Source organism: Megalops cyprinoides, chromosome 22 (genome assembly GCF_013368585.1).
Source record: "Megalops cyprinoides isolate fMegCyp1 chromosome 22, fMegCyp1.pri, whole genome shotgun sequence".
Lineage (NCBI taxonomy): Eukaryota > Metazoa > Chordata > Actinopteri > Elopiformes > Megalopidae > Megalops > Megalops cyprinoides.
In genome coordinates, this window is record NC_050604.1 from 25,505,462 (window position 1) to 25,533,370 (window position 27,909).

The 27,909-nt window shown below is 40.6% G+C and overlaps 1 protein-coding gene across 5 annotated transcripts; it reads right to left on the reverse strand.

Annotated features, from left to right (window-relative positions):
* Nucleotides 1-444: 444 nt before the first annotated feature.
* On the reverse strand, nucleotides 445-19,980 carry LOC118769405 (mucin-1-like). 5 transcript variants are annotated; one of them, XM_036516454.1, is made up of 13 exons: nucleotides 19,702-19,980; nucleotides 12,040-12,173; nucleotides 10,251-10,316; nucleotides 7,213-8,081; nucleotides 6,791-6,852; nucleotides 5,550-5,698; nucleotides 4,749-5,206; nucleotides 4,332-4,393; nucleotides 2,704-2,852; nucleotides 2,089-2,447; nucleotides 1,745-1,806; nucleotides 1,282-1,433; nucleotides 445-667 (listed from the first exon to the last, which is right to left on the reverse strand). In XM_036516454.1, exons 3-13 carry the CDS (start codon nucleotides 10,288-10,290, stop codon nucleotides 507-509), a joined length of 2,523 nt encoding a protein of 840 aa, XP_036372347.1. In that variant the 5' UTR covers nucleotides 10,291-10,316; nucleotides 12,040-12,173; nucleotides 19,702-19,980; the 3' UTR covers nucleotides 445-506. The 5 variants fall into 5 exon arrangements, with proteins under 5 accessions (XP_036372347.1, XP_036372351.1, XP_036372348.1 ...); XM_036516458.1 differs by lacking the exons at nucleotides 12,040-12,173; nucleotides 19,702-19,980 and adding an exon at nucleotides 11,125-11,229 and having other exon boundaries at nucleotides 7,213-7,604; nucleotides 7,797-8,081; XM_036516455.1 differs by lacking the exon at nucleotides 19,702-19,980 and having other exon boundaries at nucleotides 12,040-12,243.
* Nucleotides 19,981-27,909: the final 7,929 nt, after the last annotated feature.

Sequence of the window (27,909 nt, forward strand, 5' to 3'; positions counted from 1 at the left end):
TGCAGGGCAAGCTCAGACTCATTCCTCAAAGTTAAGGAGAAATCGTACCATGTTTACATCAAACGGAGGGTTCTCCATCTTGGTGACAGCTGTATATAGCAATGCTGAGCTACAAATGAGTCTTGTGGTCTGGCCACAGACTGCTTATTACATATGGATTTGTTATCACGGCTCCTCTCTGGGTCACAATAAGGAAATGGGATAGATGACTGCATCTAAAATGCATATTTCACATACAGTGCAACTTTCTGAGTGTATCCTCATATAGGAAGGTTGACAGAAGTGCTTATAGCCATATCAATAACATATTTTCAACTTAAAAATAATAATAACAGATACATGATGTACTTTGGTAAAAATAAAAAGAACCTAATTATATACTGCAGTGATTTCTGTCATGTGTGTTGTGACATGTGTATGTGTGCTCATATACATATCTGCGTGTGTGTATGTGTGTGTGTGCGAGTATATATATATCTAGGTGGGTGTACGTGTATGTGTGTGTTTCATGAGAAGTGCAACACTGAAGTCAGCAGGAAGGAGGCCAAAGTCACCATGAAGCAGGTGAACACGCTTCCGGTTACAGGAGAAACACCACTGGTCGTGTTGGTCACGCCGCTGGCCGTCACAGCACCAGTCGTGGCAGATGGGGTGGTGGACGCAGGATCTGCAGAGGAAAAGACAGCATTAAGCAAAAGCTATTGGCAACAGATATCACTGGCTTTGATTGAGTCTCATCTTACTGCATCTCACAGTGTAGTGCTGGAGAACCAGCTGCGTGACTAAAAGGACAAACCAAAGCAATAAAAAGTTAAAACACAACAGTACAACATAACGGAACACTTCCTCTATTCAGAGTAGTTTGCAGCCATGCAGTCCAACATACGTGTGTGATATAATAACCCACACATCCTGTTTATTCTTTCCATTTCAGCTTAGCTGTAGCACACGTGTTTTATTTTGTCAGAAGTGTTTCTGTGGTGGAGGCTAATACATCATAGTAGCTATTAATGGATTAATGATTAGAAATAATCATAATCAATTATCAAGAAATCACTGATATCTATGGATTCCCATGTATTGTTCTTTTCTCTGCGGCAGGGAACGAACTGTTTCTACAATCTAGGCGAAGAACTATATTGAGAAGAATGACACAAGCACAACAATCAGCATATGAAACACATCGTGAATATGATTATGAATAATATGAAGTGTAGCATGAGTAGTGACATGAATGACAAACTGCTGCTAAATCAGAGGCATAGATGGGGGGGGACTGACCGATGACACTGATCGAGCTGGCATTGATGGGGATGAGGAAAAAATTTCCAGGCTCGACAGCTGTTCGCAGAACTGCGGCCGCCTCACTGGCGCTCGGCACAGCTCCGGAACTGTTGAAGACCAGTTCGGCATCAGTCAGAACGGAGCCACTCCTGTGGAGCAGGCAAACACAGTGGAATGGTTAGCAACAGTCAATAAATACACAGGTGAACACATGACCGTGACAGCCTTTACCGCTGCTAATTCAATGTGATAATTTGAAACAGTTTACAGGTTGTTTTTCCAGCAAAGTATTACTCCTGTTCTTTAGAGTTATTTAGAATCAGCGCAAAGCTTTTCCATCACTGTTTGCAGTCTGCTATAGCTTGCACACTTGCTGACTCAGGTAGGATGTGTCATCTTCATCATCATCATCATCATCATCACATCACAGCACCTGAGGCACATGAATATTGTCACTCACCTGAACCTTAGCACGACCAGCCGCAGAAAGGAAGCAAAGGCCCCCCTGTATAAAGGTTCAATCTGAAAAACAAACGGTGAGGGAGATTCTATAGTAAAACAACATTTTTTTGCTTGTTGGCTTTAATATTTTGCTCATTTTTAATCTTTGGTATTGTCCAATATATCAGTTTTATGTGTTCTGGTTAATGTTTTTTATGATTCTGTTTGTACAAATCTGACACACAGTCCACCTGTCATCATCTTAAACTGATATGTAACACTGTGAGTTTAGGATCATCCCCCAGATTACAGAAGGGAGAAGGTAACAGCTACAGAAACAGCACATGCAAGAATGTAGCTCACCGCCTTCTTTGTACGGGTGACTCTGGCCTTGAAAGCGTTGCTGTTACTGTCAGAAAGATCTGAAGTGAAGTTTTCATTGGAGGAGAAAAACAACAACAGAGTTCTTCCCGGTGCTTCTGTTGTGGTAGTTGCAGTTGGAGCCACAGCTGGAGTCTCAGCTGTTGCATTAGGTGAAGGTGAAGGTGAAGGCATTGGAGCTGCACTTGGAGAACTTGCAGGTACATCAGGTGAAGGTGCTGGAGCTGCACTTGGAGAACTTGCAGGTACATCAGGTGAAGGTGATGGAGCTGCACTTGGAGAGCTTGCAGGTACATCAGGTGAAGGTAAAGGTGATGGAGCTGCAGTTGGAGCTGGAGCCGCTGTTGTAGCATTTCATGTTAAAAATTACATTACTGTCATTTAGCAGATGCTATCTGAGTAGCTTACATATGCTATAATTTTTTTTACAGGTTATCAATTTATGCAGCTGGATATTTACTGAGGCCATTCTGGGTTATGTACCTTGCCCAAGGGTATAGCAGCAGTGCCCCTGTGGGGATTCGAACCAGCAATCTTTCGGTTACCAGCCCTGTTACTTGCTGTTAAATAAGAGATGCGGAAAGAGGAGAAACTGACCGTTGACAAAGATGGAGCTGGCATTGATGGGGATGGAAAGATTCCCATTCTGGACTGCGTCCTGGAGGACCGAGGCTGCCTCAGTGTTGTTGGGAGAGGGTGAGGAAGTGTTGAAGACCAGATCAGCTTCAGTGACAATGGATCCAGGCCTGTGCAGTAAAAACCCAGCACAACAGTTAACCAACAAACAGGTCGATGCATAACCATGACAACATTTTCATTTCTCAGGCTGATGTTATGCGAAAAAAAGCTGAACACAAACTAAAGCTGTATACTCTAGCAGTTTAATTTAATGCTATAATTTTCAGAAAAAAAATCCACGTGAAAAAATTGTATTTGGTTATACTGACCTATTACCGATCATTTCAATCGACGAACTACCTAACAATAAGATCGATCGGATACAAGAAAACAGCTGTTTTAATCGCTAGCTGGTTTGCTCATACAATTTAACATAATTGTTTAGTGCTAGCATTTTATTTATCGTTTGACCGCTTCGACAAATGATCATAAAACTCATTGAGAGCGAGTTCTTCCTGCCAAGCCAACAATTGTATTAATCTCTCTCTCTCCTAACACCTACTGTATTTTAACTCTTTACCGCGCACTCTCAATATCTACCAACAACCTCAGCTATTCAAGATATGGACTTGCACCTAAAGTAAAACTGATAGTTTTTAAATATGGTCAGCGAATTATGTCGATCTAACTGACTTGATATCGCGTTGTAGCGGCGTAGAGGAACCTGTCACTCATGCTCATGGGTGGCGGGGGAAAGAAATGTGAGACGAACCAGTAGGGGGAACCGCCGAGTTCAGTTGCAAATTATTAAGCGAGTGTGAGCGCGGTAAGGTTTCAGCCACGTGGCGTCTAGCTAACTTACCAAGGTAACAAAAGTCACCGAAGTTATCAAGTTTACCAAATTAATACCTTAGTTATTATCTATCAACAATGCTTTCTGCGGACCCAGCTGATGTGATGCGGACAAGAGAAGACGAATTACGAGCAGCGTCTTACTAAGCGAATCTCTGCGGCGCAGCACAGCTGGGTGGCGGATAAATTAACCACAACTCCGGGCAATGAACGTACATGACCTGTGAGTGTTAAAGTCCAGGCTGGGCAGTGCTTACTGAATTGTAATATGTATGAAAACTGTCCCTGAAATCAAATAGTTTAATTAATTAACAAAATGTGATGTAATGTACTTTCTGAATTTGTTAGCCTGTTGCTTATCAGGGCATGCATCTAAATATGCGGTTACAGGGTGTACTGTCTTAATAGTTCTGTTCAGCCGAAACACTTCATGTGTTTGGTACTATTTTATTCAGAGTGACAATACGCATAATAAGGAATGTATGATGCATATAAATATAAATAAGGGAGGGGGGTTAACACTTTTACCATGTGATTCATGGAGTTTAGGTGATGTCCTTCTCCAGGGCTACCAACAGTGCAAATGACAGAAACCACAGTTTAAGGCATACAATCTGAACCAGATATAAATTAGGCCTACATTCAAAGCTGATTTCAAGAATAACATGGTGTATGTTCAGATACAAATCCAGATAATTCCCCCATAATCATCAACACCACTGCCACTTCTGAGGAAGCTGAATATTGTCACCCACCTGAACCGTCGCACGAGCAACTCAATGAAGTTACGGAAGCGGGCTCTGTACAGGGGTTCAACCTGAAAAAGAAAAGGAGGTAGAGGATGTATTGATCTTACATACGTTAGCCACAGGTTACTTTTAAATATGGAAAACACAATCAAATCGGTGTGCATCACGTGGAAAATTTTCTCTGCCGTTGTTGAACATGCAACTATTCTGACTGGCTGGCGGGTTATGAACGTTCTTGAAGAGGCGTGGTCTGAAACAGGCACCATCAGCACATAAACATGCACATTCAATTTGATTATGCTTGGACAGATGCCTTGACTCATAGTAAATCAGACTTTTTTGTCCTGACCACCACTTTCAAACATATAAAAGGAAATAGTGACAGTTAAACAGCACATGTAGTGAAGCAGCGCAGTAGCTTACCGCATTCTTTGTCCGTCTGACTCTGTCTTTGAAGCCCTGGGAGTTACTGTCAGACAGTTCAGTAGTGAATACCTCGTTGGAAGTGAATACCAACTGCAGAGCTGCAGTTGGACCTGTTGTTGTAGTAGGGGCAGGTGTTGGAGCTGCAGTTGGAGGGCTTGCAGGTACACTAGGTGAAGGTGCTGGAGCTGCACTTGGAGAGCTTGCAGGTACACTAGGTGAAGGTGAGGGTGATGGAGCTGCGCTTGGAGAGCTTGCATGTACATCAGGTGAAGGTGAAGGCATTGGACCTGCACTTGGAGAGCTTGCATGTACATCAGGTGAAGGTGAAGGCATTGGACCTGCACTTGGAGAGCTTGCATGTACATCAGGTGAAGGTGAAGGCATTGGACCTGCACTTGGAGAGCTTGCAGGTACATCAGGTGAAGGTGATGGAGCTGCAGTTGGAGCTGGAGCCGCTGTTGTAGCATTTCATGTAAAAAAAAAAATGCCATTCTGGTGAGCATAAGCATGTGCATAGCCAAAATCAAACTTAATGTGATTATTGTCATTTAGCAGAAGCTCTGCCTTATGTTCATTGCAATTTTTACATGTTGTCCATCGATACAGCTGGATATTTACTGAAGCCATTCTGGGTTTAGTGCCTTGCCCAAGGGCATAGCAGCAGTGACCCTGCAGGGAATCGAGCCACCAACCTTTCAGTTTCAAGCCCTGTGCCTGATCGCTATGCTACACTGCCACCCCACCAGGAGAAAAATAAATTGCTGTTAAATAAGAGATGTGGAAAGAGGAGACACTGACGGGCCACAGAGATGGAGCTGGCGTTGATGGGGATGGAAAGATTCCCATTCTGGACTGCGTCCTGGAGGACCGAGGCTGCCTCGGTGGTGTTGGGAGCGGATGAGGAAGTGTTGAAGACCAGATCAGCTTCAGTGACAATGGATCCAGGCCTGTGCAGTAAAAACCCAGCACAACAGTTAACCAACAAACAGGTCAGTGCATAACCATGACGACATTTTCATTTCTCAGGCTGATGTTATGCGAAAAAAAGCTGAACACAAACTAAAGCTGTATACTCTATTTGCATGTGGCTTCACTACATGCAACTCTGTTGTTAAACGAAGCGATTCACGTGCAGTTCAAATGCTTAAACTGCACTTAATGTCCAAGCACCTTTATGTCTCGTACATAACTTCATTCAATATTGCATACATTAATTCCAAATTTGTTAACTGGCATTCCTTTTTTTATCATTTATTCCTCGCTGATTGCATTATTGCTATAATTTTCGTAAATAAAATTGTGAAAAGTTGTATTTAGTTAAATTAACCTAGATAGCAATCATTTCAAACAACAAAGTGGTTGAATACAAGAAAACGTCCGATTTCATTGCTAGCTACCTTTCTCATACAATTTATTATAGGTGTTTAATATTAGCATTTTATTTACCACTTGACCACTTCTTCAAATGTTCAAAAAACTCAATGAGAGCAACTTCTTCCTCCCATGCCCACACTTGTAAACCTCTCTCACCTGTCTAACATCTCTTGTATTTCTAACTCTTTATTGCGCACTATCAATATCTACCAACTACCTCTGCTATCTGAGAAATGGACTTGCACCCAAAGTAACCATTATGGGTTTTTAAATGTGCTCAGCGGATTATATCCATCTGACTGCCTTGATATTTCATGTAGTGTCTTTGTAGCTGGGTATAGCCAAAACAGTTAATGTGTTTATTACTACACTCAGAGTGTAAATGAGCATAACAGGGAATGTGGAATCCATATAAATAAGAAGGTGGCAAGCTAACAATTTAATCATGTGATTGATGAAGTTGAGGGGATGTCCTTTCCTAGCGCTACCAACAGTGCAAATGAGAGGATCCACAGTGCCTGGCATACAGTCTGAACCAGATATAAGTTACATTTGAAGCTAATCTCAAGAACAACATGTTATATATTCAAATAGAAATGCAGCTAATTCCTGCATCATCATCAACACCACCACCACAGCTGAGGAAGCTGGATATTGTCACCCACCTGAACCGTCGCACAAGCAGCTCGATGAAGTTACGGAAGCGGGCTTTGTACACAGGTTCGAGCTGGAAAACAAAAGGAGAAAGAGGACGATGTGGTGATCTTACATACTTTGGCCACAGGTTATTTTATTACACGGAAAATACAGTCAAATCGGTGTGCATCACATGGCATATTCCGTCTCTGCCATTGTTGAACCTACAAGTGTTCTGATTGGCTGACTGGCTATGAACGTTCTTGAAGAGGCGTGGTCTGAAACAGGCATCATCAGCACAGAAACATGGACATTTGATACGATTAGCATTGGACAAATGTCTTGACTCATAGTAAGTCAGATTTTTTTGTCCTGACCACCATTTCCAAACATATAAAACAAAACAGTGACAGTTAAACAGCACATGTAGTGATGCAGCGCAGTAGCTTACCGCATTCTTTGTCCGTCTGACTCTGTCTTTGAAGCCCTGGGAGTTACTGTCAGACAGTTCAGTAGTGAATACCTCGTTGGAAGTGAATACCAACTGCAGAGCTGCAGTTGGACCTGTTGTTGTAGTAGGGGCAGGTGTTGGAGCTGCAGTTGGAGAGCTTGCATGTACATTAGATGAAGGTGAAGGTGATGGAGCTGCACTTGGAGAGCTTGCATGTACATCAGGTGAAGGTGATGGACTTGCACTTGGAGAACTTGCATGTACATCAAGTGAAGGTGAAGGCATTGGACCTGCACTTGGAGAGCTTGCATGTACATCAGGTGAAGGTGAAGGCATTGGACCTGCACTTGGAGAGCTTGCATGTACATCAGGTGAAGGTGAAGGCATTGGACCTGCGCTTGGAGAGCTTGCATGTACATCAGGTGAAGGTGAAGGTGATGGAGCTGCACTTGGAGAGCTTGCATGTACATCAGGTGAAGGCATTGGACCTGCACTTGGGGAGCTTGCATGTACATCAGGTGAAGGTGATGGACTTGCACTTGGAGAGCTTGCATGTACATCAGGTGAAGGTGAAGGCATTGAACCTGCACTTGGAGAGCTTGCATGTACATCAGGTGAAGGTGAAGGCATTGGACCTGCACTTGGAGAGCTTGCATGTACATCAGGTGAAGGTGAAGGCATTGGACCTGCACTTGGAGAGCTTGCATGTACATCAGGTGAAGGTGAAGAGGATGGAGCTGTGCTTAGAGCAGTTGCAATGTTACTTCCAGCTGAACTTGATGGAGCTGCGCTTGTGTCATTAGATGTGGAGTTCACTGGCATTGAAGTAGAACTGATTTCTGCAGAAGTATCTGTCACAACTGTAGTTACTGAAAGCACAAAAATATTTAGAGGTATCAAAAACAAACAGCAGTAAAGTATGCCACTTTACAACATTAATTAAACTCTTCATAGTATCTAATGTTGATATACACTGATCAATGAATATGCTAATATCAATGTTTTAAATCAATTCAAATCAATTCAAATGATCAACTCATTATGAACACTTGAAGCTGCTTAATAAAAAACTGATCATTTAAATCAGCTGTGTTGGAGCAGGGAGAGATCTAAAACATGCAGGACAAGGGGTCCTCCAGGAGAGGTTTGGGAAACGCTGCTATAGTAGAATGTACTGTTCTCAAGACTAACAGAGAACTGTAAAGAGGTTTATTAACATTTGGTTGAAGCTAAAACTTATGACTCTTAGTGCTCTCATTATTGAATATCTCATTTTGAATGCCTTTACTGTGAAGCACATTTTTGATAACCTTCTTTCAGGGAGTAGAAAAGGCCTTTATTTCATCATCAGGTCAGTTGGATTAAGACCAAACCAACACTAGTCAATGAACCTAAACTAGCTCCAGTCGATGAACTATTGATCGTTTTTAAGAAGCTCCTGGGTGAGAGTGTGTGACGTATATACAGGGTTCGTACGGTCATGGAAAAACCTGGAAAAATCATGGAATTTGAAGATAGCAATTTCCAGGCCTGTAGAAGTTTTGGAAAAATGAATAAAATTAATAAATAAAAGTCATGGAAATTTGCTTCACAAATACCTGTATAATAAGAGTGTATGTGGTTCCCTTTTGCACGTAACTTATTTTATGCTATGTAGCGCACGTGCTGCGTTATATGGTTCATTATGTTTTCATTAGCGTTTTAAGCTTCTCATAGTTTTCACCGCCGCATTGGCTATATTTTTGTAATGTTAAATCATTGTTTTCTCAAAACTAAAATTAGCTAGAATTTTTCCAATCTCTGTTCTAATTGCACTGGTGTTATCATACACACTAAACGGTTGATCACACCGGTGTGTCCGTACGCGCGAAAGGGTTAAACAGTACTTTAATGTTCGGGCAGATCAGTCACGTCACTTGATGTTATGTTGTTCTCTGCGTGGGATAACGTCAGACTCCGACCTGAGTGTGTGGATTGTTTTTGGGGGATTCAAACAGGAAAGTTATCTTCTGTTAATGTTCAATCAGGTTAATGGTAAATAGGAGGAATAGTTGGTTTAAAATCTTCTTAGTTACAAAATCTTGTATTCCAAAAGACGGTTTCTCTCTGACACTGCTGCCTTCTGAAGTTAATGTCAGTGTTACTGGACACTTTTATTTACTTATTTATTTTTCAAACATCGTTGCCTCTCAGTCATTATGTTAATTAGGGCTACACAATGGAGTTCTCAGGGTTTGAGACATTTTATTCTGTAGACATCTTACTGGTGTGTCAGTGTTACTTAAATAAATGTTTATTTTGTGTCAAGCCACATAGCTTAAAAAGTTTGAATATACTGTGGTAAATTTTGACATGGATTTTTATTCTTATTTTTCATGTATACAGAGATGTTTCAGAGAATATACGGTCATGAAAATCTGCCTCAATGGCATGGAAAAGTCATGGAAATTTATTGGTAAAAATGTGTATATAGGTGAGACGTGTTTTTGTATCTGGAGGAAACGGGGAAAGAGCCTGGAGAGAGCGAAAGAAGCAAAGCGGCAAAGCGAGTTTAAACGTGTTGAGTTCAGAAACCGTAATAGAAGATGGAGGCGGACGAACTGGTTCCGAAAAGAAACAGCACTGCACCCATCGTCTGACATTGGTTTGGGTATCGCAAGGAAGATGTTGAACAAACAACGGTTATTTGCAAAATATGCAGCAAAACCATTGCCTGGTTTGAATAAATACTGTTTTGTTAAATTTAACTTGGTTGTGATTTCCCCCTTTTTGCATGCAATAGAAACCAAATGAACATAAACAAGAATGTTTTAATGCAGACATATGTTGCAGGGACCACTAGAATCATCATACTGGTGTGACTGTACGCATCAAAGGGTTAAATTGAGCATTTATGAAGTGCTTTAGAGGAGATTTCAAAATATTGAGATATATATCGTGTATCGCAATGTAGCCTAAAAATATTGTGATATTATTTATAGGCAATATCGCACAACCCTATGCTCTAGCATAACCTGCCCATTGTTGTAATCTCTTACCAAAGGCAAAGGCCAGGGTCATTAGGATCTGCAGCTTCATGTTGATGTCTTTTTAAGTAGCTGGACCTGAAATAGAAGACAAATGCAGTTTGTGTTTGATTAACTTGGCAGGGGGTTATAGCAGACACCCTGGAATCATGCTGCCCACACTGTCCCGGGTTCACACCAGATGACAAGCAAAGATGGGCAGAGTCACCTGTTGGCATCACATTTTATTTTCTTATGATTAATCTCTGTAGTCCCAGAGGAACAGCAATGCTTCATAACACTGTGTTCTGTCTGTTGCTGAAGCACTTCAGAGCAGGCTATAATCAGTTGTACAGTAAGCATGAGCAAGTCAAACCAATGCACAATCCCTCATTTAACAATTTAACATCAATTAATGTTATTAATTACTTAATTTATTAATTATAATTAATTGAGCAATTAATGATATTAATATTATATTTATATATAATATAATATTAGATTATCTGTCTGGACCAGTGTTTATGCTTTCTGAGCATTATATAAAAATGACCTTTTTTTAATAGGAGCAACAATACACGTTTTGGATAGCTAAAAAAGCTATGAGCAACCAAAAAAAACTCTAGACTGATAGACAAAGAGACACAAAGTATTGCCACCACGCTGATGAAAAATTAAAATGTTCCAATTTCAAAATGGTAAATACCATAGACTTGTTGCTTGTTACCCTCTCCAAACAAAGAGTAATTTCTCTAGTTCTCTCGTGCATCCTTCCCTAATTGTCCATCCATTAATTCTCTAGTTCAGCCATCCATAATTTTCCCTCCAATAATAATCAATCCGTTGTGAAAGTTATCAACGTCATATGAAGGCAAATAGGGAATATACAAATTTGTGTCTAACTCACCGACACGCATAAAGGTACGATATCCAAATTAGCCTTATCCGAATGGTGGTTGATTACCTGATGCTGACAATCCTCCGGCAGAACAAATACCAGACTAGTTCAAGGTGGATGTGAGGAACCCTTTATAATAAGGAAGACATGGACACCTGGCTAAGTGTCCTCCCCTTTCTATTTACAAGCTATACTGAAGAATATTAAAAAAAAAAAAAAAAAAAACCTCGAGCATGCCCGTCAAGATAAACTTGTTGAACAACAGTATAGGCGTGCCCATTATCAGTTCATGTGCTAACGCATGATTCACAAACATCAAATAGGACCTACAACCGGGAAGAAATTTTCAGAAAAGTGACGAGAAGGAAGAGATACGATATACATTTTTCTTCTGACACCCTATACGTTTACCTGCAAACATGGGTGATCTTAATAGGTTTTGTTGAAGAAAAAAAAACTTAAGCGAACCTTTCGCAGTGCTGAATAGAATAGCGACCTTGGACATCATGCTCGCACACCAAATTTGACGACCAAAAACACTTTTTGGTCAAAAAACTTTTTGGTCTTTGTTTCTTTTGAAACTTACGCCCTCAAATGACAACTTCGCATAAAACACACACTGACTAAACCGGCATCATACAGACATTTATACAAAACATAAAATTTAAGTCTTTATATAAGTTTTTTTTTTCTTCTCAAAATTACTAGGCAGGTTCACGCTCCTTGTTCAACCAAAAGCTGGAAGCTGGTAGCGGTCGCAGAGAAACTACATCCTAGTTCTATTCATATTCGTCGTGATTAGAACCCAGTTTCAGCCCTGTGATCATCTGATACAAAATTGCGTAATTAAGTAAGTAAAATTAAGTAACACAACCCCATTCCTGAGGAATTTCCAGAGCCGTGATGCTGTAGCTTGTTCCTCACATTTCAGCAAGTTCTGCGGGAGAGGCTTTGGTGACGCAGTAGTGTCGATGGCGGTGAACTGGAAGGTGGTTTCACACTTCGGGCTTTTACGCACATTGGGGTTGAATTAAACTCTTCACGGTCACTTCATTAATCTGTAAATACATTTAGTAACACAAAGTTACTGAATGGTCTATGTTAAAAATATCAAAATGGCTGTATTTATTTTGATTGAATTTAGCACATAATATTCAATACTCTAATATACAATAGAGAAACATTATGCTCCTTACTTTAGAAATTTATTTTATCATTTATTTAACCAGGAAACTGTCTCATTGAATTGTGAACTCTCTTTCTGAGTTCTGGCCAAAAAGCAGAATCCACAGTTACACACACAATTCACACCCACAAAGAATAAAGAATGGCATTTAAACAAGGCATGCATCCGGGTGAGAGTTTGGTATCTCTTCCTCTTGCACCTGTCTCACTTGCTTAATGTAATTTAATATGTTTAGATAAATCTGATTTTTTGCACAGTCAGTGTAAGTTTAATGTGCCATAATGCAATCCAAGATGTCTCATGAGCAAGTTTTAAGCTAGGTTTGATACTCAAGCTTTTAAGGAACCAACAACTGGGGTGGCAGTGTAGAATTTTGTTAAGGAGCAGGACTTATAACCGAAAGGTTGTTGGTTCAATTCCATTCTTCTCCTGCTCCTGACCCTTGGACTGTCTCTGTCCTTCTCCTGCTGCTGATCTCTGGGCTGTCTCTGTCCTCTCCTGCTGCTGATCTCTGGGCTATCGCTGTCCTCTCCTGCTGCTGATCTCTGGGCTATCTCTGTCCTCTCCTGCTGCTGATCTCTGGGCTATCGCTGTCCTCTCCTGCTGCTGATCTCTGGGCTGTCTCTGTCCTTCTCCTGCTGCTGATCTCTGGGCTGTCTCTGTCCTTCTCCTGCTGCTGATCTCTGGACTGTCTCTGTCCTTCTCCTGCTGCTGATCTCTGGGCTGTCTCTGTCCTCTCCTGGTGCTGATCTCTGGGCTGTCTCTGTCCTTCTCCTGCTGCTGATCTCTGGGCTGTTTCTGTCCTCTCCTGCTGCTGATCTGCAGGATGTCTCCATCTCCTCCTGCTGCCTGTCATGTCTGTTGCCACCGGCTGCCACTGGATCTGCTGATCTGGGGACTGTGTCCCCCTGCTGCAGCTGCTCAGCCTGTGTGCCGTCTCCCTGCACCTGCTGTCTGTTTGTCTGCCTCTCACTGCCTCCTGTTCTGGAAGTGGAACTATAGAGGTGAGGCATCGCCAGGAGGCTACTCTACAAGTAACCACTGTGATGTATTTTTTAAAAAGAAAAAAATATATATATAAATAATAATAATAATAATAATGATAAGGGGCACAAATATAGCATACTGGTTAAGGAACAGGACTCAAAACCGAAAGGCTGCTGGGTCGATTCCCCACTGCGGCACTGCTGCTGTACCCTTGGGCAAGGTGCTCAACCCACAATTACCTCAGTAAATATCCATCTCTATAAATGGATAACATTGTCACAAAAAAAAAAAAACTGCAATCCATGTAAGTTGCTCTGGATAAGAGCGTCTGCTAAATGCCAGTAATGTAATGGAATGTAAGCACATCACTTCCTCTGCAGACCTGCTGGACAGTTTCTCAGCTGTCTGCCTTTGCTGGTGGCGTGGCTGACTGGGTCTTACCGCTGTGAGTGCACTTATGGGATTTGGCTGCTTGGTGCTTCATTTGCTTACTCAATGTCCCCCAGGTGTTACAGTACTTTACATTGCATTACATTATTGTCATTTAGTAGACATTCTTATCCAGAGTGGCTTACAGTGTTATCCATGTATTTCCATATGCATATTTACTGTGGCAATTGTGAGTTAAGTACACAACGGAGGTGCATCGAACTATAAACCTTTTGGTTATGAGCCCTACTCCTTACCACAACAACACACTGCCACTCAAGATGTGATTATTACGTATTAACAACATCCAATAAAACGAAGGTGTGAGGTTCCTTTACTCCAAAATGAAGTGTTCTTGTTTTAGTATCTTTGCACGTGAGGGTTATTTTCTGGTGGTCCCTGCATTTGGATGTATGCTCTCGTTTGTCACAGCCACAAATGCCTTCTCATTTTCCAGAACAAATCTCACCTCATCACACAAAGGTACAGTGGAAAGTAAGGATACACCCCTAGTAAGGCATCTGTGTGCGAATGTGTGTACAACAAAGAGGAGAATGTGTGTGTGTGAGTGTGTGTGTGTCTGTACTATTCATGCATATGTGGAAGACTGAAGTGCATGTATACTTGATGATTTTAACGTCCACGTCGATTCTAACAGCTGCTCATTTACAGTACCAGTCTGCGTTTGGATACACCTACTCATAGAAGGGTTTCTCTTCATTTTTACTATTTTCCACATTTTAGAATAATAGTGAAGTCATCAACACTGAAATAACACAAATGGAATTATGCAATCACCAGAAAAACAAATTAAAGCTATTTTATATTTTATATTTGTCAAAGTAGCCAAAAATATTTTTTGATTAAAATTTTTTGGAAAGAAATTAGGCATCAACTTCGCTATTTATACTCACTATTTATTCATGGTTTATATTTGTCTAAGAAAGAAAATCAAGCATTTAAGCATTAAGTTGGCTTGAAAGCCACCTTACTGTTTTTATTATTTCATATTATTATTGCATCCGATTTTCTGCTTGTCAGGTGCGCACTGCACAGATGTCTCATTGACTGAACGTTCTGTGACGCGCGGTTGACGTCACGGTTGAAGTGACACAGCCGTCAGATATTCAGATTCTCCCTGGTGCAAAGTTTGCCTGCGACAGGGGGTATAGACCGTCTGCAGCAAACCTTCAAACTCAGGGCTGCCAACGCCCTTCAGAAGTCACACGCCATAAGTTAACCCATCCTTTGATAAAAGTAGAACTGGATTAGCAAACAAAGGCAACTGGCTGAAAATAGAAGACACCAGAATGATGCAGGTAGCCTACAAATTGTCTGACTACGTAGCATCCTAGGCAATTAGTACTGTGCTAGGGTTTCTCCATATCAACTTAAAACTTGTCCCCATACCCTCTTATTATCTTATTATTATCGACGGAGCATAAATATACAAGGTTCAAACTTCGGAGCCCATTTTCCAAGTATTACAACCATAAAAATTGATAAATTGTTTGTATTTTCTACTAATTTATCGGAAAATCAGTTTGATCTTATGAGATCAGATTATCCAGTTTTATCTCTTTCTGCGGTGTGTTCCATCGTTGAGTAAATAAGGGCCGTTCTGCCAAATGTGGTTCTGTTGTTCCTTCTTAGGAATTACGGCAGAGTCATAGGAAATACATGGAGGGGATTATATAAAGGATCTACTATTGTGAAAAGTATTTTTAGAAGACTGTGGTGTGGGCCTAAGCTTAAAATAGTTTTTGCAACTTACTGAAAACATTGACCGTTTCAAATGATAAATTGTGCACATTTATAAGAGAACGCGTTAGAAGAGTGTAACATTTAGCTAAAATATGGACACGTGCATATTTTTCTTTTTTATGGTGTACATTTTCCTTGGTGACCTTCACCTCAAATACCTATCCAATGAACGATCGGGTGGTTATCATTCCATCCCTTCGAGAAGTTTCGCAACTAGCTCCGTATGTCGTGAATTATGCAGTTACGAGAGAAGCATTCATTTAAAATGGATTTAAATACCGGCGGTCACAGTGTCCCAGAACGTAACTGTAGATCAACACAAGTACTCGAGTACACAGACATATAAAACGCAGACGCAAAGATGAAGGCATGTTGTGTGACCAGTTTAAGAAGTGCATTTTACAGTAAGCGTAATGGAATTTCCAACGAAAGACAAGTAGACAGAAAAGGCAAATAAGGTCGAAAGACAAGAAAGTAAAATACCATACAAACGATGCAAACAACTTTATGACTAAACTCACCTTGTGAAGGCTTGCTAGGAACATGGAAAAACACAGGCGATTTTATTTCGATGCCTTTTGGAACGATTGCAACTGTTTTACTAAACATTTTATTCTGTTTCTATGAAATTGAAAACCAATTACTGAATTGAAAAAATACATATTTATAGAAAATGAGTCGCCATTTTAAATTCATGATTTCAATTTCAATTCATGTATTGAATTGACTGAATCCAAAAAGGGTGGCTTTTTAGAAATTGTGTGACTGTGAGTAATTTCAGTTCATGTCATATCTTGAACTAATTCTTAAAGCACTGAGTACATACTTATTTCAAGAAAACAATTGTAGCTACACATCAGCTGAGTGTGTGGACGCCTGTCAACATGGCGAGAAAAATGAATACTCTTTTTACAGATGAAACGGACAGCCTGCTTGAATCCCACAGCAGCCAACTCAACAGATACTGATGAGAAACGGGGCATTCCAGTGTCTAAGGTTTTAAAGGTGTGACATGTGACAAAAATATCAAACAAATGTGAACAAACAGTGAGCTCAAAATATGCGCAGAGTCAGATTAGAATTTTATATTTGAATGCTTCAATGCTTGAATGCTTTTTTAAAAGGTTGAAGAGTTTAGCTAAGGATGTTTCTCAATTAAATAAAAGGAAAATATTGTTATTACATAATACCTCCATTTCATCCATTAATTTGAGATTCCCTTTTAAGGAATCAGCTGTCCACAAGCATCAAGTATGTCCTCAAGAAATAAGCCTTACTGTCCACGCAACATTATAGAAAATCTGTAACTTTCACATAGATTTTCAACTAGTACAATCTGGTATTTGCATTTATTTGCAAACTTTGTCTGTCTTTTACCAGCTTTTTAATTTTTTTTAACCTGGAAGCTAACCTATTTTCAGATTTAAAGAGCTGTAGATGAACTTTACTTGCATGTGAAATAGAAGTCTATCTAAATGGAAAGACTGGTTTTCCTTGTAATTCATTCACAGAAATATAGTGTAAATTTTACAGCACTTTTCCCGAATAGAATAAGCCAGAATAAGCCATTTAGGAGCAGGTTCACCCCAACAGAAGCCGAGTCAGTACGGGACTGGAATTCCTGCCTCATGATTTTGGGAGCCCGGCCACAGAGTGACTTGCAGTTTTCATTTTCTCGGTGCTCTAATTTTGAGAAAGAAATACGGAGTTCTTCCTCATACCAGGCCGAAACAGAGAGTCAGGAAATGGGCGAAATCACAGGTCCATGCGTTCCGCAATCGCCGCGGGCTAACATGGAATAATGCAGCCCATTGTTGCGAAGGGGGATGTTTTCTCACATTCTGAGCGCCGTGCCTATCTGGCATTGCCAGAGCGCTAACAAATACACAACGCTGGATAACCGCAAGCGGTACGCTACCAAAAACACTATGCAGCTAGAAAAACAACACCATTTAGACAGATGTGGACGTATTTTAAAATGGGAGATATGAAAAACATGCCGGGATTTCCATACAGGATCGTAGTGATCATTTGCTATATCAGCGCTATATGAGGCTGTTGTGGTTCGAGCCTGCCAAATTGTTTCAGTCATAGATATAACTCATTATTGTCATTTTAAAGACGCATACATACATTTGGTAGGTTGGTGCCTTAGCTAACTAGAGGTCTATGATAGCTGTTGGCCTGTTAGTTGCACGTGTCCTGTGCAACTATCTATGTGTGGATAGATGTGTGAAGATTAGCGCACCACTACCAAACATACCCATTCTTAAATTTATTTCACAAACATTGAAACATTGGAACACCTTTCCGACTGATTAGAACTTATTCTGATTGCCAACCTTGACAGCTACTTGATTAAAAAGACATTTGCAATGTGAATTGTTCTTCCCACTCAAAATAAAACTCTGAATTCCACTGGAAAACACATCTTTTGGCGCCGGTCTCGTTTTTATAGCCACACGTATATTTTGAGCACGTGCACATGAGGTTATTTTTACTGAATTGTTGTATTTTCTGTATAAAGGAATGGGATGAATGCCAAAAACATTCTGCACACATTTATGACGTGCTTGAACCATCACTATCTGATGTCAGTAGCTGATTTTGAACAGTGTGGCAACATCTTCATGTGGATTAGGTCACAATGCAACGTTTTCTGGAACGTGAATTGGCTTTTTGTTACCACCCCGATTGTTCCGTTGGAGCGGCGTCATAAGAGATTCAACGAAGATAAATTGTGATCATACCAACACCCACATATTTCGAAGCGTCACATTCCACAATGTAAATGAACAGCGCGTATAATGCTTTCTCCAACCAGCATCACTTTGTGGCCACCAGCAGCATTTTGTCAAAGATCACTACGTACATTGAAATCTTCGACCGAGTTGTGTTTTCAGCAACATTTTTTAAAATTATTATTATTATTATTATTATTTTATGACAGTAGGAGTTAACGGACGCTGAAGTGAGATACGTGGTACATGTGCCATTCACTTACATTGTGGAATTTGACGTTTGCACTCTTTGCTACCCACAATCCACTGCTCTTTCAAACCAGAAGAAATGGGATTATTGTAGTAATCGTACAACTGTGTTGCAGTATGTGACTGTAACATTCTAAAGATTGGGGGTGATTTACAATTAAAGACTGATGCAGACCGTAGTCGAGGAGAAGCCTTTATCCACGGCAAATGGCGCGATTTCTTATTCTCATGTTTTAATATATTAATCTAAACAACCATTTATTTGAGGAGGGCATCATTTAAAGTTACTCGGGTAAATTCAGTGTGACCTGTTGCCAAGTCCCATGACTTTTGTCACATGGAAATTGTCACGTGTCCTACATACACAGGCAAGCGAGGATGGAGGGGGCTGCCTCACGTAGTGAGAAGCAGGAGAAAAGGCACACAGACAGTCCGATAAGGGCATCTGATGTAAATTACAGACTGTCTCCCCATGCGGTAGGGTTATGATCAGGGTTTATGAGCTGTGAAGATGATCTAAATTACAGATTGTCTCTGTGTGCGTTAGGGTTATGATAGGGGTCTGTCAGCTGTAAAACAGGACAGTGTTAACAGTTAAAGTTGGAGACACTGTCATAACAACAATGCGGGGTGGGGAGAGCGTCGAGAAAAGTTGTATTTTGTAGTTACAGCTGAGAAAACCTGCTTAGCCACCTGCAAATCAGCATGGCTGGAGACACACAGAATCCTGGCTCTAACAGAGAACAACAGGAGCCGACTGGCTCTCACTGTTAAGTAAGAGACACAGAGGGCATACCAGCAACTGTGAGGATGGCATTCCTTGCTACAGCAACGCCCACCAGCACCCAGGCCGGATTCGGGTGCAGGGGTATCTGGTCATCCAATCCCAGCATCTTTCTGGCAAGTGACTTCACACCATCACAGGTCAGTGACCATACAGCTGCCACCCTTGCCCCCCCCCCCCCCCCCCCCCCCCCCCCCCCCCCCCCCCCCAGAACACATTACATCACATTATCATCATTTAACAGACAAACTTACCAACAGATACTTATGAAGTGTATCGAAGAAAGTGGCACGAGAGGTTACACAAACAGGACACCACTAGTCATATCACTAATCATACATGAACAAGCATCAGTGCCAAGCATAGCACTGAGATCACAAGTGTGCGCCTAGATCAACATTGCAAGTACAATGCAAAACAGTTCCAAAAACAATACTAATACATACCTTGACGGGACCAAAAGATCAGGCTTTAGATAGGGGGGCTGAGTTGTAGGCTGAAGAGGTGGGTCTTTAGTCTGGAAGGAATATGGCCAGTGTTTCAGCTTTTCTGACTGCAACAAGAAGTTTGTTTCACCTCATAGGAACCAAGACAGACAGGAAGTGACTGGGATGCTTGATTACAAGAGATCAGGGGAGAACCACGTTTCCTGAAGAAGATGAACACAGTGGCCTGGGTGGCGTGCACAGCCTAATGGTTTATTTAAGATAACTTCATTTCACCCCCACATATATTACTCTAGCCCCCACACCAGATATCACTTCAGTCCCCAGTGCAGACATTGCTCCAGGGTTAGCAGACCCAGATTCATCCAGCTCCAACCCACATATTACTCCAGGTCTACCCCACATATTACTCCAGGTCTACCCCACACATTACTCCAGGTCTACCTGAGATATTACTCCAGTTCCACCCTGGACATTATTCCAGTCCGCTACTCAGATGTTACTACTTGGCTGCACCTGAGGAACTGCTCCAGATCCTGGCTGAACCTGCTGTCATTCACCCATACCTCAGAGTAGGGCCAATAAAAACAGCACGAAATTAAGAAGTGACAAACAAGCCTCCCGAATGACATGCTTGCTCCTGGAGGCAGAGAAAAGGAAGTCAGATGCTCGAAAGTCAATAAATAAACCTGAAGCTGGCGCTAACTGGAAAGAACCGTGTTAAAACAGAAGAACCTTGAACAGGAAGAGATGAAAGCGCTTGCACTGCGTGCTTGGACCACTTTGTCGGGTCTCGAACAAAGGACGTGTGGATCCAGCGCTGAGAATGTAGGCTATGGGCTCGCAAATGCCGCACTCCAGGGGTGACGTCTACACATATAGAAGTCTGATTATGAGCCAAGCGAGTGATGTGCTTATAGAATATGACACTGTTTTTTATATATTTTTTATTTTAGAACATATAATGCCACACAAAAAATAAACATGTAAAAGGTGTCCTCTTTTTGTTTTCAATAAAGTTTTGGATTTATTGATTGTTTGTGCAATTATTTTAATCACGATTAATTTATTTTTTAATTTAATTTAATTTTAATTAATTCGTTTTTTTTATTTATTAGGCTAGTCTTTTGTGCGTTTTCTCAAAATGTTACATCTGTCCTCAACCACTCTTAGAATAAAACCCAGGCACACCCACATGGGGAAAACTGTAACATTTGACTTTGTATTTCAAATAAAACCGATAAAAAAGATAAATACGTTATGAATTTGTAGCAGACAGACGTACCCTGTTTATAGCTTTTTACAAATACACCAGCTAAAAAAAACTCAGAGAAACTTAAGAAAAGATTAAAAAATGTTAAAACCATTCTCGGTCTCTGACTTGCATAAAGCAAGAGAAAACTGCAATCCACTCCAGAACGCAAACGCGTAAATTATTTTTCCACATTAAAATTGTTGGCAAATACAAAAATAGACCAACCAGGTTAAGGGTGAATGGTTGTGGTTGTGAAATCCGTCCTTAACTTTAAGCCTTTGGTTTACTAAATTTGCTAACAATATGAACGGGAACAAAATGACGATTTGTTTATGTGGTTCACTACCGCAATTAGCTCTCTCGACAACAGCTAATTTCGTTGTAATGGCATGTTTAAGCACGTAGCAATATGCAGGTGATACGGTCTAATTCCACTGAACTTTAAAGTGTTTCAAAATAATCCTATTCGCATCCATTAGCTCGTGAAAAAAAATCAATTACCTGACATAACATCCGACCCCACCCGACTTACAATTTCCAGTCACGCCGACCCGAGCCTGACATCTAGCGTCGAGTGCAGTTGATCCAGGGTCAGGCATCAGGTCTCCGCCATACGCTTCTAATTAAAACCAAGAGAATACGAAAAGGCAATCGGAGGTCGTATGTAGACCGTTATATGCATATGATGTTTGACAGATTAGTCAGCACCCCACATAACCAGCGGCGGCGGGTGAGCTGGAAACAGGGGAGGCTGAAACATTACCTTTAAATCTATCATTACTCTCAACCTGTTCCCCTTTATCCTCCTTGATTAACAATAAAACTACAACGTGGGATTGTTTAATTAACAAGGATGGCGTTTATCGATTTAAACTACGTTAAATACTCATGACACATCACAGCTTTTGTGAGGTCTGTGTTCTAAATGTTATTGTTCATTGCTCATTTGTCATTGCAAGTTTATTCTCAGTAATTTAAATTGATCTAACTAAATTTAGCTCCGTTTGTGTCATTTGAATTTTGTAACACAAGAAAGCTATAATGTGAAACATTTAAGAGAAAGCTTTGGGATTACTTGCCACTTAATTGTTCAAACTGCCATCCTTGTTAATTAAACAACCTCATGCTGTAGCTTTCGCAATAGCACACACATTTCAGACAATCTGTGGTGTTTCGCGAGCATAACGATTTATTCTAATTACGTGATTGGTGTTGATTATTCTGTGAATTATTTGTTTTATTGTTAATCAAGGAGGATAAAGGGGAACAGGTTGAGAGTAATGATAGATTTAAAGGTAATGTTTCAGCCTCCCCTGTTTCCAGCTCACCCGCCGCCGCTGGTTATGTGGGGTGCTGACTAATCTGTCAAACATCACAAAACATCAAAAATCACATGGGATCACTCTGTGATTTCAGTCAGAGGGTGAGTTCTGAAATGTGTGATTCGTTAATTGCTGGATTCAGATGGCGCTGAATGCATTTACCAAAAATAAGATCTTCAGAGCGTAGTAGGCTATTGTGGTTAACCACACAGGAACTGTGTGGTTTTTGACCCGCATTTGCAGATTTCAGTTGGGACATTGCTGCTTCAGTCTTGAGAAAGGTGTATGAAGTGACACTAGTTAACATTCAGCTTTATAAACTGGTTATCATCATTTTTATTGGGAAGTCCACGCTGTGACGTCAGAACAAGGGTATATGCTGCCTATGCACGTATCATCAGAATGCGATCTCTTACCCACGTTTTGCAAAAGCCCTCCAGTTACCACCGCGATCGCCTATTTGACCTATTCAGCAGTCAACACAACTTGTACATGACGGTGTCACAAAGTTTTTATTATTATTTTTTAAAGATGCGTATGAGGCAGAGTCTACAGTAGGTATATAGCCTACGGACGTTGCCGCTCATGTCCTCTTTTGAGCAGGACCAAAACATTGGAAAAAAAACAAAAACAAAAAAAACCCAAAAAACAGTTAATAGATCGTGTTTTTATAAACCTATGGAAGTATAATCAGCGTACTTATTTTTTTCATTTCTTGTTTGCTCGTTTCCTTGATTTCTGTCTTGTATTAAAACCACAGTCTCCTACTGCCTCCCTCTGTTCAGTAGCTTGCATGGTAAAAATGACAGTTTTTCCCCTGTGACTTCAAAGCATTTCAACGTTACATTTTAAAATGAACGAAATAAAAGTTATTTACATTCAGTCGAAAGACAAGCACTTCTGTAAATGTATCTACGGTGCTCTGTGGTAATAATAATAATAATAATAATAACAATAATAATGCTAAACGATGGTTTAAAATATGCTAAACGAGGGTTTAAAATAAGCCTTTAGTTTTTCAGAGTTGTATTTATCATCATAAAAAAAAACTTTTTTGAGCTATTTTGTAATTTGAGCTTTTTAAAAATGTAAGTTTTTTTTGGTTTGTTTGCTTTTCGTTAAATGTGATTAAAAATATTCTAAGCATTACGCTTCACCCCTTTAATGAATCCACTGCCGCGAAAGTAGCCAGCTTGCAAACAAGCGACGTCCGAACAACGTAACACGCCAACTTGTATTGTTGCACTCCGGTGAGACTCATCCACCGTGTGTTAGATTTATTGCTGTAGGCCTATAGCAGCGTACTGCATTTTGTCAAATTAATACCACGTAAGCCTACGCATCAAATAACATACTGCTTTGTAAGCGAAGTCCACAGGACTACATAAAACTATTTTTAATTCACATAGGCTATTAGCCTATTATAACACTTACATTGTTATCAGCCTTTTTTAAGGTCCGCGTATACTTTGCTTTGAGTTTAAAAGAACCATGTGGATCTCCCTTCTCCAGAATTACTGAGCAGAAATGGGTTTATTACTTGTGCTGTATATCAGAGGACTTCAGCATCACTAGTTATGTTAAAGGCAGTAATATTGCAGCAGATTATGTGTGAGGCTATAGGCTACCCGGTAGGCTGCTTTTGGAAAATGCGTGTCTGATTTTTATAAAATAGATTGTAAATAAACGTTTTATTACTAAACATATTGTGTTTTTAAATTTTACAATTACATAAACAGAAGCCACGCAAATTAAATAATTTAATAATAACCTTTAAATGAAACACAGGAATTATAATATATAAGCCTATATATATGGACTCCTGTGGACTCCGCCTACATGCGTATAGGCTTACGTGGTATTAATTTAATAAAATGTATATAACCTGCAGTTATGCTTCTATTTTTAAGGAAATTTGAATTTGAGAAAATTAATAAAGCGCACTCTTCATCTATGCAGGTTCACCCATAGGGCTAACGCAATCATGTCCGACGCAAAGACAATGGAGTACACAACGACAAATACATTTTTGGAAATAAATGGACAATTTGGGTAATTATGCCGAGGTTCAGATGTAGCGGTTCACATATGTCCCATCAGTCAAAAACAAACTCAGTTACAAACACCAGGAATTACGCTGGAAATGAATTCGATTCGCGTAGAATGACAATCCGACATTGTTACTGCCGCAGGTTGTGAACTCATAGCTTAGTTCAGCGTTATTGCAGATCTTCCAGATAAGACTCTGTGATTTGCGGTCTGAAAATGACTTTAGGGTGGCATTTATGTCCTTGGCGCGTCAGATAGCCTATATGATTGCTATATGATTGCAGGCAAAATCAGCATTGCATCAATCGGTTTATTAACAATTAATTTATTAACACAGAATAATTGTATTACATGTGTTAATCGATATTACGCTACCCCTGCCCGTTTTAGACAGATACGGACCGGTAGTCGTCACTTCCATCTTACAGTACCCATTTCTTACGGTTTTTAAAAACTTCATTGCAGCGCCTTCCATCAATCACTTATCTGTATTTTTTCAGATGTCAGATCTGAGGCATCGTCCCGAGGGTGCGCCTTGTTCGGTGGTATTTGTTCCAGATGAGCTCTGAACGTGAAAGAGGGGTTATCCATGTGGATGCTCTCCCTGGTGGTCCACTGGCCCATAGTTTCTCCATAAACTCTGCAGAAAATTTAAGAAAAAGAAGAAAAGAAAAAGTAAAGAAAATAACAACAACAACAACAACAACAATAATAATAATAATAATAATAATAAGAAGAAGAAATTATTGATAATGACATTATCAACGTATACGGTCTTTATGTCATGTTAACTTCGGTGTGCTTCCTTTTTCATTAATTATTGCATTACTCTGTATAACGTAAAGTGTTACCAATACGGTTATTGTATCACATATTTCTCTTTGGTTACCCTGCCTTGCGATATTTTGTATTGCAACGACATGCTCACTAAATTTAATTGGCAACCTTAACAGGTTAGTGTCAAAGGGTGGCATGCAGGTTAGTAACCACATGGGGACACTAGTGAACAAATAATCACCGTGGCCTTCCTCTGATACTAACACCTCACTCTCTTGCGCTCGCTCGCTCTCTCTCTCTCTCTCAAGGTTTCCATCATGATGAGATGCAGAGTGACCAAAATGAATACATATGTAGGAATAGATTTATGAATTACTAAATTAATGATTGCTGAAGGCCAAAAAAAAAAAGTCGCCGCTTGGATTTAAATAAGCAAATCATCTGGGGTTGCTTCAGTTGGTCAGGTCTACGCTCAGCAACATTATGTGGCAATAAAATGAAGTCAGCTGAGTACCTGAATGTACTGAATGACCAGGTTATCCCATCAATGGATTTTTTCTTCCCTGATGGCACGGGCATATTCCAGGATGACAATGCCAAGATTCATCGGGCTCAAATTGTGAAAGAGTGGCTCAGGGAGCATAAGGAATCATTTTCACACATGAATTGGCCACCAGAGTCCTGACCTTAATCCCATTGAAAGTCTTTGAGATGTGCTGGAGAAGACCTTACGGAGTGGTATGACTCTCCTGTCGTCAATACAAGATCTCGGCCAAAAATTAATGCAACTCTGGAAATAAATGTTGTGACGTTGCATAAGGTTGTGGAAACAATGCCACGGCGAGAACGTGCCGTAATCAAAGCTAAAGGCGGTCCAACAAAATATTAGAGTGTGCGGCTTTTTTTTTGGCCAGGCAGCGTACATATGGGAATAAATGTCCCCCTTACTAAGACGTTGTCATACTTTCTGGATAGGGCCATCCAGCACTGAAGCTGTGTGACACTGCACAGAACAGGTGGAAGTGTGACCACACTGCAGGGACTCAGAACAGAGCCAGCGCAGTTATTTACAGTGAAGCCAGTGACATCATACAGTAGCTGTATGATGGAGGATCAAATATGCACCGCCTGTAATGTGATCCAAAGGTATCCCGCACATTGGGCACTGTTTGAGGTTTCCCTCGAAGGGAGCTGGGTAGCGTGAATATTACAAAGATACGACTCTCCTCTATTTTGTACATAGAGGGATCAGCCTGCATTTAGAAAAAGGGAGATCTGTTTTATTTCAGTGCTTCCTGTGTGTACAGCGGCCTGTGCTCTGCTACTACCCTGACACGTTGTAGTCACAAAGGTCTGGCCAAAAAGTGTGTAGTGTGACACAGGAAAATGAAAACCGGGTAGTAAGTCACTGCATCGTCCAGCCACACTGGGAGTCTTAAAGAGAGAACCTCTCCAGAAACATTCACTGCCATCTTAAAAGTCATGCGCATGCACTCAGATAAGCAGCTTGAATCTTTCATGAAGTTTCTAGGTGCTTATCACTTGTTCGTAGGAAAACTAACTACCACAGAAAACTCAATGTCACGTCATGCTCAATAAGCATATTTCACTGACGAGTAACACGGAAATAATATACTGCACTGACATTTCTTCAGAGCAAAATAGATCAAAAAAGACAAGGTCAATAGTGAATATGTAAGTAGTCACTGAAGTACTATTGTTTAAATTCATTCACATTCATTTAGATAATGTAGTATTTTGTGTATGTATTATATATGTCTCTCTTTATATGGCTTATATGGCTTTTTGCTTGTGTTGTACTCTGCCTCATTTATAAGTCACTTTGAATAAAAGTGTGCCAAATGAATAAATGTAAATGTAAATATATGCAGTATATAAGTTTATTGTGTGTGTGTGTGTGTGTGTGTCTGTGCATATATAGCCTTAGCCAAACACATCTCAGAAAAACTTCATGTTCATCCAAGCAGGTTTTCACAGACACTCCACAAACATGCAAAAGAGCAGGTCTGACCGAGATGCGGTTCATTAGAACACACCCTAATACCACATCCGTTGCAGGCATTTTGAATTTGGCCTCAGAGAACACACAACGGAATGCAATCACAGAAGGAGCATGTGAAGAAGTCCAAATGTCACGCGTTAGCACCATCCTGCCAAGACTGAAGCTCGTACTGTACATAAGCTTTGGGCGTTTGTGTTGGCTTCATTCCCGCACATACCGTTTGCATTGAAGTGTCCTTCTCAGGTTGTCTATCTTTAGCATATTTATTGACTTGCCATTTCAGACCTGGTGAATAAATTTCAAAGCAATGTGCACTGTGCTGCTTGGCTTGGTTGGAGGTGCTGACTGAGAAAAGATTTTATTTATTTTTTTAAAATCTGCATTCAGACTCTCACATGGGCTGATTGCGGGGTCCCGGGCTGCTCAGTTGGCAGGGCACTCACCTTGATTGCAGAATGAGCCTGAACGGCCTGGGTGCATCTGCCGACAACAAGCAGGAGCCCTGCGGAAGTAGCAGTGGAACAGATGGGCTTTATTCCACTGGGCACAGGGGTGGGGTAGACTGACTACTGCTTCCTCATCCCACCACTCTCTCAGCATGGGACAGCAGTGTGGTGTAGTGGTCAGGAGCAGGGCTTATAACCAAAAGGTTGCTGGTCCGATTCCCCACTAGGGAGCTGTGGTTGTACGCTTGGGCAAGGTACTGAACCCATAACTGCCTCAGTAACTATATAAATGGCTATATAAATGGATAAAATTGTACCCTTCTGCATGTAAGTGGC

What these genes read in the sequence shown, in the direction of transcription:
- LOC118769405 (XM_036516454.1), bottom strand. Translation starts at nt 10,290, where the DNA reads ATGAAGCTGCAGATCCTAATGACCCTGGCCTTTGCCTTTG. An exon ending in CAGCTCCATCTCTGTGGCCC is followed by an intron (nt 5,207 to 5,549) that starts GTCAGTGTCTCC and finishes ATGCTACAACAG; the next exon opens with CGGCTCCAGCTCCAACTGCA. An exon ending in TCACCCGTACAAAGAAGGCG is followed by an intron (nt 1,807 to 2,088) that starts GTGAGCTACATT and finishes TTTGTTTTTCAG; the next exon opens with ATTGAACCTTTATACAGGGG.